This window comes from Numenius arquata, chromosome 11 (assembly GCF_964106895.1).
Source record: "Numenius arquata chromosome 11, bNumArq3.hap1.1, whole genome shotgun sequence".
Lineage (NCBI taxonomy): Eukaryota > Metazoa > Chordata > Aves > Charadriiformes > Scolopacidae > Numenius > Numenius arquata.
This window is the reverse complement of record NC_133586.1, coordinates 25,610,468-25,626,882: the sequence shown is the minus strand read 5'-3', so window position 1 is coordinate 25,626,882 and position 16,415 is coordinate 25,610,468. Positions and strand designations below refer to the sequence as shown.

The 16,415-nt window shown below is 52.6% G+C and overlaps 2 protein-coding genes across 2 annotated transcripts; both read right to left on the bottom strand.

The window, feature by feature from the left end:
* Nucleotides 1-739: 739 nt before the first annotated feature.
* LOC141470158 (protocadherin gamma-A12-like) lies at nucleotides 740-3,942 on the bottom strand. The gene is made up of 2 exons (XM_074156082.1): nucleotides 1,471-3,942; nucleotides 740-766 (listed from the first exon to the last, which is right to left on the bottom strand). The coding sequence occupies exons 1-2, from the start codon at nucleotides 3,940-3,942 to the stop codon at nucleotides 740-742; spliced, it is 2,499 nt and encodes an 832-aa protein (XP_074012183.1).
* A 2,683-nt stretch (nucleotides 3,943-6,625) lies between these two features.
* Nucleotides 6,626-9,145, bottom strand: LOC141470156 (protocadherin gamma-B5-like). Its single transcript, XM_074156079.1, has one exon. The coding sequence runs from the start codon at nucleotides 9,143-9,145 to the stop codon at nucleotides 6,626-6,628; it is 2,520 nt and encodes an 839-aa protein (XP_074012180.1).
* Nucleotides 9,146-16,415: the final 7,270 nt, after the last annotated feature.

Sequence of the window (16,415 nt, the reverse complement as noted above, 5' to 3'; positions counted from 1 at the left end):
GTAGACTCCATTGAAAGAAAAGTTGCAGACACAACTTCTCCTTCACAGGGATAATACTTGACTTCTCACCATGTGTATGACAAGCAAGAGCATTTATCCAGTTAACATTTTAAGGAAACACATCTATGGAAGTCTACCTCTTGACAGCTGTAAACATGAAAGGTGTGTACGGGACAGTCAGACAAATGTAACAGGTGAGATCTTTCACACATTATCAGATTCAAAAGCCCAGCTTCAGATCATCAAAACAAACAAGGCGAGAAGTGAACACCTGTAGAAAGTAAGGGACAGTAGTCTTGCAGATTAAGTCAGTACAGTACGTAAATAATTCAGGTATTTAGCAGGTAACAATTACACGCTTTGCTTTTCCCAAAGCTCCCCTTATGGTGTTTGACACAAGTACATAATTCAGTGTTAGTAAAGATTTGAAGACCACCTGCAAAATCAGAGGAAAAACCTCCCAGGGCTCCCAACACAGCTGAAATCACAAGTCCTCTAGCCACATTTCTTTGGGAAGATGAATCTCACATCGCATGATACTACAGCTGGACACTGAACAGGGAAAATAGCAAAGATATCTCTCTTGCCCCTCACACACAGCTCCCACAATTCTCACCTCCAGCCCTTCAAACCTTGTATGGTGTTCTTTAAGTCATACAATTTGAAAGCACATGACATGAAAGGCCAATGACCCAGACCATTTCTCTTCCACATGCAACACTATTGGTCCTCAAACTTCTCACACATACATCTTCACATCTCCATACTAAGAAAGAAGATACAATCATGCGCTCATTAATTCTTAGAAGAAACATCAAGAGTGTAAAAGGGAACGGGTCCTCCAGGAGAGGCTGGGTCAGCAAACATTGGCACAGGGCCAAAACTGCTCTCCTTACATTTCTCCAAACACCTAGAATCTTTCCCCTCCTCCCCTCATATGACTCTCACAATAGCATGTATACTCAGGAGCAAGACACATCCAGCTCCGTTTCAAATCAGACAACCTTAAAAGACAACTTAAACATATCGCTTTCAAACGCAGCAACCTTTTTGACTTTTGCAAATAGTCATAACTTCTATGATTCACTTTCGTCTTCACAACAGGAAGACAGATGTCGGCGAAGGAACAGTTTTTGCCCAGCCAATTCCTCCACCCTGTGCAAAAAGATAAAACCATGCACGAAGACAAAGACATTTCCTCGCTCCTTCCATTGGCATGGAGAAGCAGAAACTTCTGCTGAGAAGAGCAGAAACGATGAACAGGGAAGATATACTCAAGAACATGTGCGGTCAGAAGACATATTAACGAAAACTTCCATTTCTCGTAATGCTTCCATTCACTAGGAATGCAAAAGAACTGACAAGAAAATCGGTATTACACGTCAGGGGACAAAATGGACGGGAGGGAAAGGGCAGAGACTCGCGAGAGGGAAGCGTGGCGGAGCTATTCTGACGGCGGGAGGAACTCACCGGGGGAGCGGCGGGGTCAGCGCGGCGGGCGCCGTCAGGGTCCTCGTGGAGCAGCGGCGCGGGCTCGTCAGGCGGCGGGCGGGCCGGCAGGGTGTCGCAGCAGCTGCCGCCCGAGAAGCGGAGCTGGCTCTTGCGCGAGTCGGCGGTGAGCGAGACCTCGTGCGAGTAGGAGCGCAGGAAGGCGCGGACGCCGTCGATGCCCACGAAGTGCGAGGCCGGGACGCCGCGCAAGGCGCCGCTGCCCGCCGCCGGCAGCTGCGAGCGGCGCCAGCGCCGCAGGCGCAGCGCCAGCAGCAGCAGCATGAAGGCGAGGAAGAGGCAGGAGACGGCCGCCACGGCCAGCACCAGCCAGCGCGTCAGGCTGCCGGCCGCCTCGCCCGGCGCCGCCGCCGCCGCCGCCGCCGCGCTGCCCAGCTCCGACAGCAGCTCGGCCACGCTCTCGCCCAGCACCACCCTCAGCGTGGCCGTGGCCGACAGCGCCGGCCGCCCGTGGTCCTTCACCACCACCACCAGGCTCTGCCGCGCCGCGTCGCGGGCCAGCGGCAACCGCGCCGTCCGCACCTCGCCGCTGTGCAGCCCCACGCGGAACAGACCCGGCTCCGTCGCCTTGGCCAGCTCGTACGACAGCCACGCGTTCTGACCCGCGTCCGCGTCCACCGCCACCACCTTGGCCACCAGCGACCCGGCCTCCGCCGACCGCGGCCACAGCTCCACGCCCGACCACCACTCCGAGGCCGAGCCCGAGCCCGAGCCCGAGGCCGAGGCCGGCGCCGGCGGCGGGTACAGCACCTGCGGCGCGTTGTCGTTCTCGTCCACGATCTCCAGCCGCACCGACACGTTGCTGCTCAGCGCCGGCGCGCCGCCGTCCTCCGCCCGCACCCACAGCCCCACCTCGCGCACCTCCTCGTAGTCGAAGGAGCGCAGCGCGTACAGCGCGCCCGTCTCCGCCTGCACCGACACGTACGACGACAGCGGCGCGCCCCGCACCCGCCCCTCCCACAGCCGGTACCGCACGCGCGCGTTCGCACCCCAGTCCGCGTCCCACGCCCGCACCCTCAGCAGCAGCGCGCCCGCCGCGTTGTTCTCGGGCACCCGCGCGCTGTACCGCGCCTCCGCGAACACCGGCGCGTTGTCGTTCACGTCCAGCACCCGCAGCGCCAGCACCGCGCTGCTCCGCAGCGACGGCGACCCGCCGTCCGCCGCCAGCACCGTCACGTTGTACTCCGACACCTCCTCACGGTCCAGCTCCCTCGCCGTCAGCACGCTGTAGTAGCTGCCCCGCGACCTGCTCAGCCGGAACGGGACTCCCCCGTCCAGTGAGCAGGACACCTGGCCGTTGGCCCCCGAGTCCGGGTCCTGCACGTGCACCAGGGCCACCACCGTCCCCGGCGGGGCGTCCTCAGAGATCGTGCTCAGCTGAGAAGTCACTGACAGCTCCGGCGTGTTGTCGTTCACGTCTGTCACGGTGATATCCACTTTCGCAGTGTCGAAAAGTCCTCCGCCGTCCCGTGCCTGCACCTTCAGTTCGTACGACTCGACATCCTCGAAGTCCAGGCTTCGCACTAAAGTGATCGCTCCCGTCTTAGGGTCCAGCTGGAATAACTCTGTTGCCAGGTCGGTAGCTTTCTTCAAAGAGTACTTGACGTCCCCGTTGATCCCATCATCGGCGTCAGTGGCCGTGACGGTGACGAGGACGGAGCCCACGGGCACGTCCTCCGCCACACGCACCGTGTACTCCGCCTGGCTGAATGCAGGCGCGTTGTCGTTGGCGTCCACCACCAACACGCGGATCCGCGCCGTGCCCGTCCGCGGCGGCTCTCCGCCGTCGCTCGCTCTCAGCACCACCTCGTGGAACGCCGCCTCCTCCCGGTCCAGCGCCTTCGCCAGCACCAGCTCGGGACGCTGGTCCCCGCCGGGGCCCGCCTGCACGGCCAGCGAGAAGTGCTCGTCGCCGCTCAGCTCGTAGCTCTGCAGGGAATTCCGTCCCACGTCCGGGTCGTGAGCCTCGGCCAAAGGAAACCGCCAACCCGGGGATGTCGTCTCGCTTATTCTCTCCTCTACCTCTGATTCCTTGAAACTGGGGGCGTTGTCATTAATGTCGGTGATTTCCACTTCGATTCCGTAAACTTGCATTTCCCCCTCCACCACCACCTCACAGCGCAGCACGCATTTCGCCACCAGCCGGCACAGCTGCTCTCTGTCTATCCTCTCTGCCGTCACTAAATGTCCCGTCTTCCCGTGAAGGGAGAAATACTGCCTCCTGCCTCTGTCTATGATGCGGGCACCGCGGTCTTGCAGCGCCGTGAGCTCAATCGCCAGGTCCTTGGCCACGTCGCCCACGAACGAGCCCTTCGGCATCTCCTCGGGAACCGAGTAGCGCAGCTGACCCCACGCCGCCTCCCACGCCGCCACCAGGACGCACCACAGCAGGGCTCGCTCCCGCCGGACCCACCGACTCCCGGCCCCGCACATCTCTGCCGCGGCACCGCCGACACCGCAACTCCGCCGCCCGCTCTGCTGCCGCCCGATCTGGCTACCGCTCCGGCTCCGTCACCGTCTCGCCGCTCCCGGCCGCTGCCGCCGGACCCTCCGCCTCGCTGCACCACGGCTCCGCACCGCGGGGACGATCGCAGACCGCTCGCCCGCCCAGACAGCCACACAGCCACACAGCCAGACAGCGATCGAGCCGGGCCGCAGCGGGCGGGGCTGCCTGCAGCGCTCCGGCCTTCCTCTCGCTCCTCCTCGGTCAACAGCGGCGCCCGCAGCCTCCTCCCGGCACTGCAGCCACCGAGCACTGCCCGGCGCTGCTCGCCCGCCTTTCCCACGGGCAGCTCGCGGCGACGGGACACTCGCCACGGAGACAGCGCTTCCCGTCCACCAATAATCTTCTCCGGTGCCTTTTCTCCAGCCGATCTCTCCTTTGATCCTCGAGGCTATCACGATGAGGAGAAAGGTAGAGGCTTTCCGGGGTTGCGGTATTTCTATCGCACGGGAAGCATGATTTTGTAATGGTAATATACTGCATGAAGTAGTTTTCTTAATATGACATGTAGAATATCACGAGCCTTACCCCATTAATCCGACAGCACAACCTCCACCACGAATTCCACAGCTTTTTGTAATAGTCGTGCTTTTATTTCCTTTCCTTCACCCTTTTTCTAGATAAAAAGGGCCTCGTACAACCCCATTATTTTCCCACATCCCGACAAATACAACAAAGCAACAATGAAGATCCACCCTGAACTGGAGACCGGTGATTCCCTGCATTGGCTGCTCTTTTCTTTAAATTCATTTCTACCGCACGGGGAAATTGACTTGTTAATGGCAGTACATGTGAAGTTAAATGTTTTCGTAATATGAAGGGTAGATTATTACTAGTCTTATCCCATTCGTCCAAAAGCACTATCCCAATCAGGAATTTTTATGTCAGTGATGCTTGAATAGCTGGTACAAGGAGAGCAAAATATAACAGCCTGTGCAATGCAGAACGTGATATTCAGACGCACCCTATCCTGGAGAACCAGAGATTAATTAAACCAAGCGCAGAAACTTCAGTTTTTTTCAGAAATCACAGTATTGATGCTTACTTATTGATGCTTGCAGATTGATGCTTACTATATAGGAATTCATCTCATTCTTGTATTTCATGTTGGTGGGACACCTTACCAATCAAAATCTGTAGGACGGCAGAAGACCCCACACTAAGCGGACCATTCATAAATATGCAAATAGACTTTATTCAGGTGTCTAATTGCTGTCACTTTTAATATTTCACTGACGGTTTACCTATATATACGGTATATTACGGTATACCCTAGGATGGGTAGAGCCCGCCCTTTGTTAGAGGCAGACACAAGAACTGTTTCATAAAGTCGCTGAGAGACCCAATTCCTCAGTCTAATACTCCCCTGTCAAAGCGATCAACCAGGTCCAAGAACCTTGTTTTGGGAAAAGGGGAGAGGAAAAGAAGACAGGCTCTGAAATACTAAACGCGTATCCTTGAGATCCCATTCTACACCTTCACCTGTGTATGACAGACAGACCAGGAACGGAAAAAAAAATTTAAAAAAGAGAGAACAAAACACCCAGGATGGAACAACAATAACAAAACCCGATAAAGAACTCGTAAAAATCATGCCTAGATAAAATTTATACATCCCATTAAGGTTCCCATTTCTGCAGTAGCCTTCCCCCATAAGACGAGACGGCAAACAGTGGAAGAGGGGAACATTTACGAGGGAATAACAACACGTAACTTTTTTTTTTTTTTTTAAACAGCGTTAATCAAGGGGTTTGCATCCAGCGATCAGACAGGTCCAAGTTCATCCGTTTCAGAAAAAGCGATCAGGAAGGAAAAATATCCAGGACCAGGAGTCCACCACATTTTCCCGACTCCATCATTCGGAATCATTAATTTACCGCCTTCACCATTACTAACTCATTCATTTGAGAGCTGTAGTCAAAACCTCGGATCTGAACCTGAACCTCTGACCACCGAAGAAACAGGAAGTGCCTCCGATCGATTCCTGTTGTGAGTGGAAGGGGGATACCACGTTCCTACCTTCACGAAGACACGGATCAGCGCTCCCCAGACACACAGAGTTAACCCGTCCCACTGCTGCTACCATTTCTGCCATTGCTTTTCAGCATTACCCAAAATTATGAGCGACACTCTCTTCTTTCACTAGGGACGAAGAATCTTTCTCTTTTCCATCCACGGAGCCACACGCGCGTTTCCTTCGGGAGTCCAATACCGAAAAAGCATTAACCAAAGCGTTTGTTACTGGCCATCAACCAGGTCCAAGAACACAGTTTCGAGAAAAAGTCGATCAGAAAGGAAATATCTCCAACTGCAAGTACTGATTCCGAGGCTCTCATGCAGAATCAGCGGATCTCATTCTACACAGTAAGGATTCGCCTTCACTATTACTAACTTAACGATTTCAGGCAGCAAAATAATGGGAGTCAAAACCTCTCCGGTGAACTAAAACTACTGACACCGATTTAAAAAAGCCCTTTGCGGCAAACCGCGCGTTCTTAATGGAAGGAAGTAACCCCGATCTTTCATCCATTCATGCACACACGGACCATCACTCCCCACTCACACCAACCCCGGAAAAAACCCAGGGGAAGAGGGAGGGAGGCTCAGCACAGCTCAGGGAAAAGAGGGAGAGCGCGCGGGCTTACAGACCTGCGGGGCGTCGGGGTCGGCGGGCGGCTCTCCCGCGCCGGCGCTGCTGCTCGGGATCGGCTTCCCGCAGGCCTCCGCGCCCAGCAGATCCTCCGCGGGCACGATGGGCAGCGGCGGCGGCGAGGGCCAAGCGGCCTCGGCGACGGCGCGTGCCGGCGCCACGCACAGGTTGTAGGAGTAGGGCAAGGTGCCCTCGCAGAAGTCGGCCGGGAAGGCGGCGCCGGCCACGGAGAAGCGCTGCGCGCCCAGGCAGCGCAGGACGGCGGGCGGCCCGGCACGGCGCAGCCGCGCCAGCACGGCCAGCGCCACGCTGAGCAGGAAGAGGGCGGAGAGGAGCGCCAGCGCCAGCACCAGGTAGAACTGCAGCTCGGCCGGCGAGTCGGCGCCCGCCGCCCGCTCGCTCAGCTCCGGCAGCGCCTCCTGCAAGCTCTCGGCCAGCACCACGTGCAGCGTGGCCGTGGCCGACAGCGCCGGCTGCCCGTGGTCCTTCACCACGGCCACCAGCCGCTGCTTCGCCGCGTCCCTCTCCGACACGGCCCGCGCCGTCCGCACCTCGCCGCTGTGCAGCCCCACGCGGAACAGCGCCGGCTCCGACGCCTGCACCAGCTCGTACGACAGCCACGCGTTGCGCCCCGCGTCCGCGTCCACCGCCACCACCTTGGCCACCAGGTACCCGGCATCGGCCGAACGCGGCACCACCTCGAACGGCGCCGGCCCCGACGCCACCGACCCCGCCGCTCCCGCGTCTCCCGGCGCCGGCCAGAGCACGCGCGGCGCGTTGTCGTTGCGGTCCAGCACGAAGACGCGCACCGTGGCCGTGGAGCTCCGCGCCGGCGCCCCGCCGTCCTGCGCCCGCACCGCCACCGCGAACTCGCGGCACTGCTCGTAGTCGAAGGAGCGCTGCGCGTACACCGCGCCGCTCCGCGCCTCCACCGACACGTACGCCGCCGCGCCCGCCGCGCACGCGCTGCCGCCCGCCAGCCAGTAGCTCACGCGACCGTTGGCGCCCGCGTCCGCGTCCCGCGCCTGCACGCGCACCACCGCCGCGCCCGCCGCGTTGTTCTCCGCCACGTAGGCGCTGTAGGCGGCCTCCTCGAACACCGGCGCGTTGTCGTTCACGTCCGACACCTCCAGCACCAGCGACGCGCGGCTCCACAGCGACGGGCTGCCCCGGTCCCTGGCCACCACCGTCACACGGTGCTCGGACGCCTCCTCCCGGTCCAGCGCGCTCGCCGTCACCACCTTGTACGAGCCGCCCGACGACGCCACGATCGACAGCGGCGCCTCGCCCGACAGCTCGCACGACACCTGGCCGTTCTCCCCGGAGTCCGGGTCGTTCACGTTCAACAGGGCCACCACGGTGCCTGCGGGCGCGTCCTCGGGCACCGGGCTCGACACCGACAGCACCGTGATTTCGGGCGCGTTGTCGTTCTCGTCGCTGATGTCGATCTGCACCTTGCAGTGAGCTGTGAGTCCGCCGCCGTCCCTCGCCTCCAGTCCGAAGCGGTATTTGCTCTTCTCTTCGAAATCCAGAGGCCCCGCCGTCCTCACCTCGCCGCTGTCGCTATCGACACTGAACAAGGCGCGGACGTCGTCCGGGACGTTGCCGAAGGAGTACGAGACCCGCCCGTTGGAGCCCGCGTCCGCATCCGTGGCTCGCACCTGCAGCACCAGAGACCCCGCCGGCACATTTTCCCGCAGTTTTGCCTCGAAGAGGCTTTTACCAAACACGGGCGCGTTGTCGTTGGCGTCCGTCACGTTGACGCGAATCTGGACAGTCCCAGACCTCACGGGGTCCCCGCCATCCACCGCCGTCAGCACCAGCTCAAAGGATCTCTGCCTCTCCCGGTCCAGCTCTCTCTCCAGAATTAATTCCGGCCTCTTGCTTCCATCCGGGCTCTCCTTGATGTCCAGAGTGAAGGACGGGTTGCTAGTGAGCTGGTAAGTCAGCAGCGAGTTGCTGCCCACGTCCGCGTCTCGGGCCATCTCCAGCGGAAAACGAGCACCGGCAGAAGTGAACTCGTTTACCTCGAGGTCGAGAGCAGTCTTGCTGAAGGTCGGCGCGTTGTCGTTGATGTCCTGGATGTCCACCTCGACGTGGAAAACGTTGAGCGGGTTCTGCACCAGCGCCTCGAAGCTGACGGAGCAGGACGCCGACTCGCCGCACATCTCCTCCCGGTCCAGCCTCTCGCTCACGTACAGGTTCCCGCTCTCCCCGCTCACCGTGAAGTATTTCAGCTGCCTGTTAGCGGCAGACGCCACCCGCAGCTTGCGTGCCGGCAGCTCCGCCGGGCTCAGCCCCAGGTCCCGCGCCAGCGGCCCCACCAGCGAGCCTCTGCCCAGCTCCTCGGGGATGGCGTAGCGGATCCGCTCCGCCGCCGCCCGGCAGCACCAGACCAGCAGCAAAGCGCCCAGCACCAGCAGCACTCGCCCGCCTGCTCGCCGCCGGCTCTCACTCTCCCTCTGCCTCTGACTGACCGCCATTCTCGCCAGCGCTCGCCGCGCTCCTCCCTCCTGACGCTGCGGCGGCTCCGGCTGCGGCTGCGGCTCCAGGGCGGCTCCGCGTCGGCCAACAGCGGCACCCGGAGGCGCCGCCACGACACCGCAGCCGGATGGTGACCGCGCTGCCGGGGGCCGGGGCTATTGACCGGTGGTTACTGGCTGCTCCCAGCTTTGGGGGTCTCTCTTTTATTAGAATCAGGAAACGCAGAGGCTCTTGCTTGCTGCAACTCCAAACGCTTTTTAAACTGAGATGCGCCCTATCTCAGTAAGTATGTAATACGTAAGTATTTTAAGTCATCTCCTTGACTCGCAATAAATAGTCGGTAGTAATTATTCGTGGCAGAGCAATAGGCAAAGGAACTCAGCTGCTTTTCACAAAATCCAGACGGATGTATAAGGGCTAGAAACGATTTTATAGCTAGCGAAGTCTTTAAGAGATTTATACCATTCTGTCAGTTACTCTGAATTCTGCTTTTCTTACCTGGGATGAATCCTAGAAGGAAATATTCACGTTGGAGTAATCAATAAGTAATGAGAAATAGAATGAAGCAAAAGTCACTGAAGTTTGTCATGCTGGACCAGAAAAAGCTTTCACTTTTCCCTGCATTTCTTCCTTTTGCTCAGAGAAGTCTCTGACATTTTTCCAACTGCTGATTTTTATTTTAGGGAAAAGAGTAATCCCACTGAGAAACGTATCACCCTGAAGAGATAGTGTCTATAGCTCTATACTAAGATAGCAGAAAAACATTTGCAGTTTTGTTTGGGTTTCACAAACGTTTCTTCATTGCTGTATTTGAGGGACTGGCAACAGGAAAGTGCAAAGCCACATCACATCTTTCATAGAACCATCGAATGGTTTGGGTCACAATGGACCTTTAAAGATCATCTATCACTCTAATTTGTATTGCCTGCAAAATTGTGGTGGGTACATTGAATCCTACTGCCTGTGTCATTGTCATGATTTGACCCCAGCTGACAGTTAGGACCATGCAGCCTCTTGCTCACTCTCCTGGTTGGGGGGAGAATCAGAAGAAAAAATGTAAGAAAACCCATGGGTAGAGATAAAGACAGTTTAAGTAACAAAAAAGCTGCTCAGACAAGCAAAGCAAAACAAGGGATTCATTCACCACTTCTGATTGACAGGGACGTGTTCAGCCCTCTACGGGAAAGCAGGGCTCCATCATGTGCAACAGCTATTTGGGAAGACAAACACCATAACTCCAAATGTGTCTCTCTCCTCCCTTCTTCCCCCACCTCTATATACTGAGCATGATATCACATAATACAGATAAGCCCTTTGGTCAGTTGAAGTTAGCTGTCCTACCTGTATCTGCTCCTGACTTCTTGTGCATGCCCAGCATACTCGCTGGCAGTGGTGGTATGAGGAGCAGAAAATGCCTTGCCTGCTTCACACAACCAACAACGTCACTGTTTCACCAACACTGTTTCCAACTCAAACCACAACAAGAACGTCAAGTCCATCCCAGATGAAACCATGGAACTTGTTGATGAAGATATTATTGAGATACATTAAAAATTATTGGTCCCAGTATGGATTCTTGAGCAATAACGCATGATACTTGTTCCCACCTGGATATTGAACCACTGACTAGAACTCTTTGTATGCGGCCAGCCAGCCAGTTCCTGATAGTCATCAGCTCTCATAATATTTTTTGACTCTGTGGCTTGTTCATCTGCATATAAATATGAAGCCATAAGTGTAAACACTTATTGGCGTCTTTCTCCAGTTCAGTCATCCTGGGCTTCTTCACGTGGCTGAGGGCTTGCCAAGGGAAGTAACTGTTTGCTGCAAAACAACTTTCAGAGTTTCCAATGCACAAGAGCCAGGCACACACCGCGCTGCCGGGGGCCCGGGCTTTTGGCCGCTGTTCAGTGGCTGTCCGCAGATTTTCAGTCTCTCTGTTGTTAGAATCAGGAAGCGCAGAAGCACTTATTACGAATGCAAAGCCACTTTAAACTGAGACTCGGTGTTGGAAATTCTAGGTTATTTCCTTGAGTAGCGATGAACATCTGAAGGAATTATTTGTGGCAGAACAATAAGTAAAAGGAACGCAGCTGCTTTTCAAAATCCAGACAGAAGTGTCAGAGTAAGAAACGATGTTATAATTAAGGAATAGCTTAAGGCCTTTATATCATCCTGCCAGTGACTTTGAATTCTTCTTTTCTTACCTGGGACAAATACTTAGAATAAAACCATCCTGTATGAGTAATCAGTAAGCAATAAGAAAGAGAAGGAAGCAAAAGCCATTACAATCCTGTCATGCTGAAACTGAAAAAGTTTTTATCTTCTCTGCATTTCTTCTTTTTTCTCATGGAAGTCTCTGACCTTTGTTGAATTTTCTTGTAGGGAGAATAATATTTACACTGGTAATTTTACCACCCGACTCCAACACATGTAGCTTTATACTAATAGATGAGAACAATATTTACTATTCTTTTTATGATTCACAGAAGTTCCTTCTTTTGCAACTCCATAGCTGAGGGACTTACAAGGGTAAAGTGTTAAGTCACGTCGAATCTTTCATAGAACCATAGAATAATTTGTGTCAAAATGCACCTTTAAAGGTCATCTAGACAAGTACCTCTGCCATGGGCAGTGACACCCTTCATTAGATGAGGTTGCTCAAAACCCTGTCCAACCGGATCTTGAAACCTCCTGGGAAGCCTCTTCCAGTGTCTCACCAGCCTCATCATAAAACTTTTCTTCCTTATGTCCAATTGAAATCTACCCTCTCTCGGTTTAAAACTGTTGTCCCTTCTCCAGTCACAACAGGCCCCGGTAAGAAGCCTTTCTCCATATTTACATAATAAAAAGGCAAAATAAAGTCTCCCTGGAGCCTTCTGTTCTCCAGGCTGAAGAACCTCTACTCTCTCAGCCCTTCTACACAGCAAGCAGAAATGTTCCAGCCCTTTCACCATTGTCCTGGTCCTTCTCTGGACCTACGGTGACAGGTCCATGTCTTTTTTGACACTGGGCCCCAGAGCTGGACACAGTGCACTGCAGGTGAGGGTCCCATATAAGCAGAGTAGAGGAGGAAGATCCCCTCCCTAATCTTCTAATGTCTTAAAGATTACCATCCACAAGGAAGCCCAGCTTTGGACATGAGCAAAAAAAGCCCCAAAACCCTAAAAACAAAACAAAACAAAAAAACAAACAAAAAAAACAAACCCCAACCAACCAAAAAACCCCAAGCTAGAACAAAATATAAATAAGACAAGAATTGGAAACCTGTAGAACTCAAGGAATCAGATCTTTATATTTCAGATCACGTCTGTTGAAGTAGAACCACAAGAAGGGTACCTAGTTGGTAAAAAGTCCACAGGAGGCTCACACAGGACCTCACACCAAAGACCAGAGCCCAGATCCTCAAGGTAAATTCTCTGGACAATGAGAAACAGGAAAATGCATGTAGGCACAATTGTGGGCCTCATACAACAACTAGGACAAAGTGAAGTTTACACTATCTTTGCATCTTTTAGATATTTCAAATTATACCACAGCAAACTTTTTCACATGCTCTGTCTCTGGACAGAATTTTTCACCCTGACCAAACATCACATAACATAACACAAAAACGACCTTTGCAAACAGACACCACTGGAGGAAGAGTTGCACGCACACCTTCTCCTTACTGAGAAGAAGGACCACAACTTGGACACATGCAAAGAGACTTCTCTGTTCATCACACTAATTGGAAGAAATATCAAATCTTCTCAAGAACATAAGTGATATATATAAGTGATAAGCTCAAAAAAGACCTAATTGTCAAAGGGTCACCTCTGGGATACCATCATCTTACTTCAGCATATTGGGCAACTTGGAAGATAGATGCTGCTCAAGCCTTAACCTAAAGGTTACATCTATGGTGAATACCTGTCATTCATGGGAAATATCATGCAACAGGAAATAGATTGATGAACCCACAAGTTGGCCAGTTGGAATTTGAATAGTGTGATATCCAAAATTAAGGCACCTTCAGTCTCATTTTACATAGCCCAGGAATGAACCCTAGGAATTAATAAAACACATGCCTTTTCTCTACTGCTACCTCCTCACACATAGCACCCCCAAGACTCTCTTCCAACCCTTCACAGCTCACATTGTTGACAATGATCTTCATAATTTGCAGATAGACTCCACCCACAGAAAAGTTGCACTGACAACTCCTCCTTTCCACGGATAATACTTGACTTCTCCCCATGTGTATGTGAAAAGCAAGAACATTTGTTCAGTTAATATTTTAAGGTACTATGTCTATGACAGCCTCTCTTTCCAGCTGGAAACATGAGAGAGAAGTATGGGACAGCCAGGTAAATGTGACAGATGTGATCCTCCACACATTGTCAGATACAAAGGCTCACTCTCAGATCATCACAATGAGCAAGGCCAGTAGTGAGCATATGCAGAAAGGAAGGGCTCAGAACATTCTCTTCTAGATTATGGCACTCACAGTAGGCCCATAATCCAGGTATTTAGTAGGCAGCAAATACACAGTTTGCTCTGCCCAAACCTCTCATTCTGGTTCTTGTTATAAGTCCACAATTCACTGTGAGTTAAGAATTGACAACAGCCTGAAAAAGCAGAGGAAGAACCTCCCAGGGCTCCCAGAACAGCTGGAATCACATGTCTTCTAGCCAAACTTCTTTAGGAAGATGAAACTCACATTGCATGATACTACAGCTGGACACTGAATGGGGCAAGGGGCAAAATTATCTCTTGTTACCCTCACGCAGAGTTCCCAGGACTCTATCTTCAACCCTTCACAACTTGGATGGTGTTCTTTGACTCTTATAATTTATAAGTACATGACATGAAAGGCGTAGTTGCCTAGACCATTTATCTTCAACATGTACCACTATCGCACCATGAACTTCACATGGATAACTTCACATCTCCATCCTAAGAAGGAAGACATTATCATAGAATCATAGAATCATAGAATCGTCTAGGTTGGAAGAGACCCTTGGGATCATCGAGTCCAACCATCTACCCTACTCTACAAAGTTCTCCCCTATACCATATCCCCCAACACCACATCTAAACGTCTCTTAAACACATCCAGGGATGGTGACTCAACCACCTCCCTGGGCAGCCTATTCCAATGCCCGACCATTCTATCTGTGAAAAATTCTTTCCTAATGTTCAGTCTAAACCTACCCTGTTGGAGCTTGAAGCCGTTCCCTCTCGTCCTGTCATTAATTACCTGTGCGAAGAGACCAGCACCAACCTCTCCACAGTGTCCTTTCAAGTAGTTGTAGAGAGTGATGAGGTCTCCCCTCAGCCTCCTCTTCCTCATACTAAACAGTCCCAGCTCCTTCAACCGCTCTTCATAGGGTTTGTTTTCCAGGCCCTTCACCAGTTTCACTGCCCTCCTCTGCACTCGCTCCAGCACCTCAATATCTCTCTTGTGTTGAGATGCCCAAAACTGGACACAATACTCGAGGTGTGGCCTCACCAGTGCTGAGTACAGGGGCACAATCACCTCCCTACTTCTGCTGGTCACGCTATTTCTAATACAAGCCAGGATGCCGTTGGCTTTCTTGGCCACCTGGGCACACTGCTGGCTCATATTCAGCTGCTTGTCAATTAGAACCCCCAGGTCTCTTTCTTCCAGGCAGCTTTCCAGCCACATTTCCCCAAGCCTGTAGCGCTGCTTGGGGTTATTGTGGCCCAAGTGCAGAACCTGGCACTTGCCCTTGTTGAAACTCATACCATTGATGTTGACCCAATGATCCAATCTATCTAAGTCTCTCTGTAGAGCTTCCCTATCCTCCTGGGAATCAACACTCCTGCTTAACTTGGTGTCATCTGCGAACTTGCTGATGATACACCCTATGTCCTTGTCGAGATCATCAATAAAGACGTTAAACAGAAATGGTCCTAACACTGAGCCCTGAGGCACACCACTTGTGACCAGCTGCCAGCTGGATTTAAATCCATTGAGCATCACTCTTTGGGACCTTCCAGTCAGCCAGTGCTTGATCCAGCAGATCGTATGCTCATCCAGGCCGTGTGAAGCCAGTTTTTCCACAAGAATTGTATGGGGGACAGTATCGAATGCTTTTCAAAAGTCCAGGTATACAATATCAACAGCCTTTCCCTCGTCCAATAATCTGGTTATCTTGTCATAGAAGGAGATCAGGTTCGTCTGGCAGGACCTGCCTTCTGTAAACCCATGCTGACTAGGCCTGATCCCCTGGTTGCCCATTATGTGGGTTTCGATGGCACTCAGGATGACCTGCTCCATGACCTTCCCTGGTATCGAGGTTAGACTGACAGGTCTATAGTTTCCTCGATCCTCCTTTTTGCCTTTCTTGTAGATGGGTGTTACATTTGCCACCCTCCAGTCCATTGGGGCCTCCCCAGTTAGACCTCCTCTGCTCACTACACTTCAGAGAAGAAACATCAGGAGCCTAAGGGTAAAAGGGAAGCGGTCCTCCAAAATAGCCTAGGGATAATTCTTTGGGATTAAAAAAAGAGGGAAAAACATGCAACCTCAACTGTGGGCCTCCTATACAAACTAGGAGAAACATAACTTTCACAATTTTTAGACATTTCAAATTATACCACCGTGAACTTTTTCATCTTCCCAGACATCACACAACACAAAAGCTGCCTTTGCAGACACACACCATTGAAAGAGCAAGGTTCCCAACATGGACATGTGCAGAGATTTCTCTAATCATCACATTAATTTGGAGGAACACCCAATGTTCTCAAGGGCATAAATGATATATACAACTCCAATAAAAGTATAAATCAAAATCATCAGTGTCACCCAAAGACACCATCATCCTACTACAGCACATGGGCAGCTTGGAAGACACAAGACGCTCAAATCTTAATGTAAATTCTACATCTGTGTTCAATAACTGCCATTCATGGGAAATGTCATGCAACAGGAAAGCAAACTTATGAACCCACAACTTGGCCAGCTACAATCTGAGCAAAATATCCAAAAATAAGACACCTTTAGACTCACTGTACTCAAGCAATCATCCCTGGGAATTAGTAAAACACATGCCTTGTCTCTACTGGTACCTCCTCACACAAAGTACCTACAAGACTCTCCCCAAATCCTCCACAGCTCACATTGTTGTTGTTGATCTTCGTAAGCTACAGGTAGACTCCATTGAAAGAAAAGTTGCAGACACAACTTCTCCTTCACAGGGATAATACTTGACTTCTCACCATGTGTATGACAAGCAAGAGCATTTATCCAGTTAACAT

Bases quoted from the DNA above. Each gene is read 5' to 3' on its own strand.
- LOC141470156 (XM_074156079.1), bottom strand. From the start codon at position 9,145: ATGGCGGTCAGTCAGAGGCAGAGGGAGAGTGAGAGCCGGCGGCGAGCA.
- LOC141470158 (XM_074156082.1), bottom strand. From the start codon at position 3,942: ATGTGCGGGGCCGGGAGTCGGTGGGTCCGGCGGGAGCGAGCCCTGCTG. The intron at 767-1,470 runs GTGAGTTCCTCC...CTTCTTTCTTAG, and splicing joins CTGACCCCGCCGCTCCCCCG to TATGGAGATGTGAAGATGTA.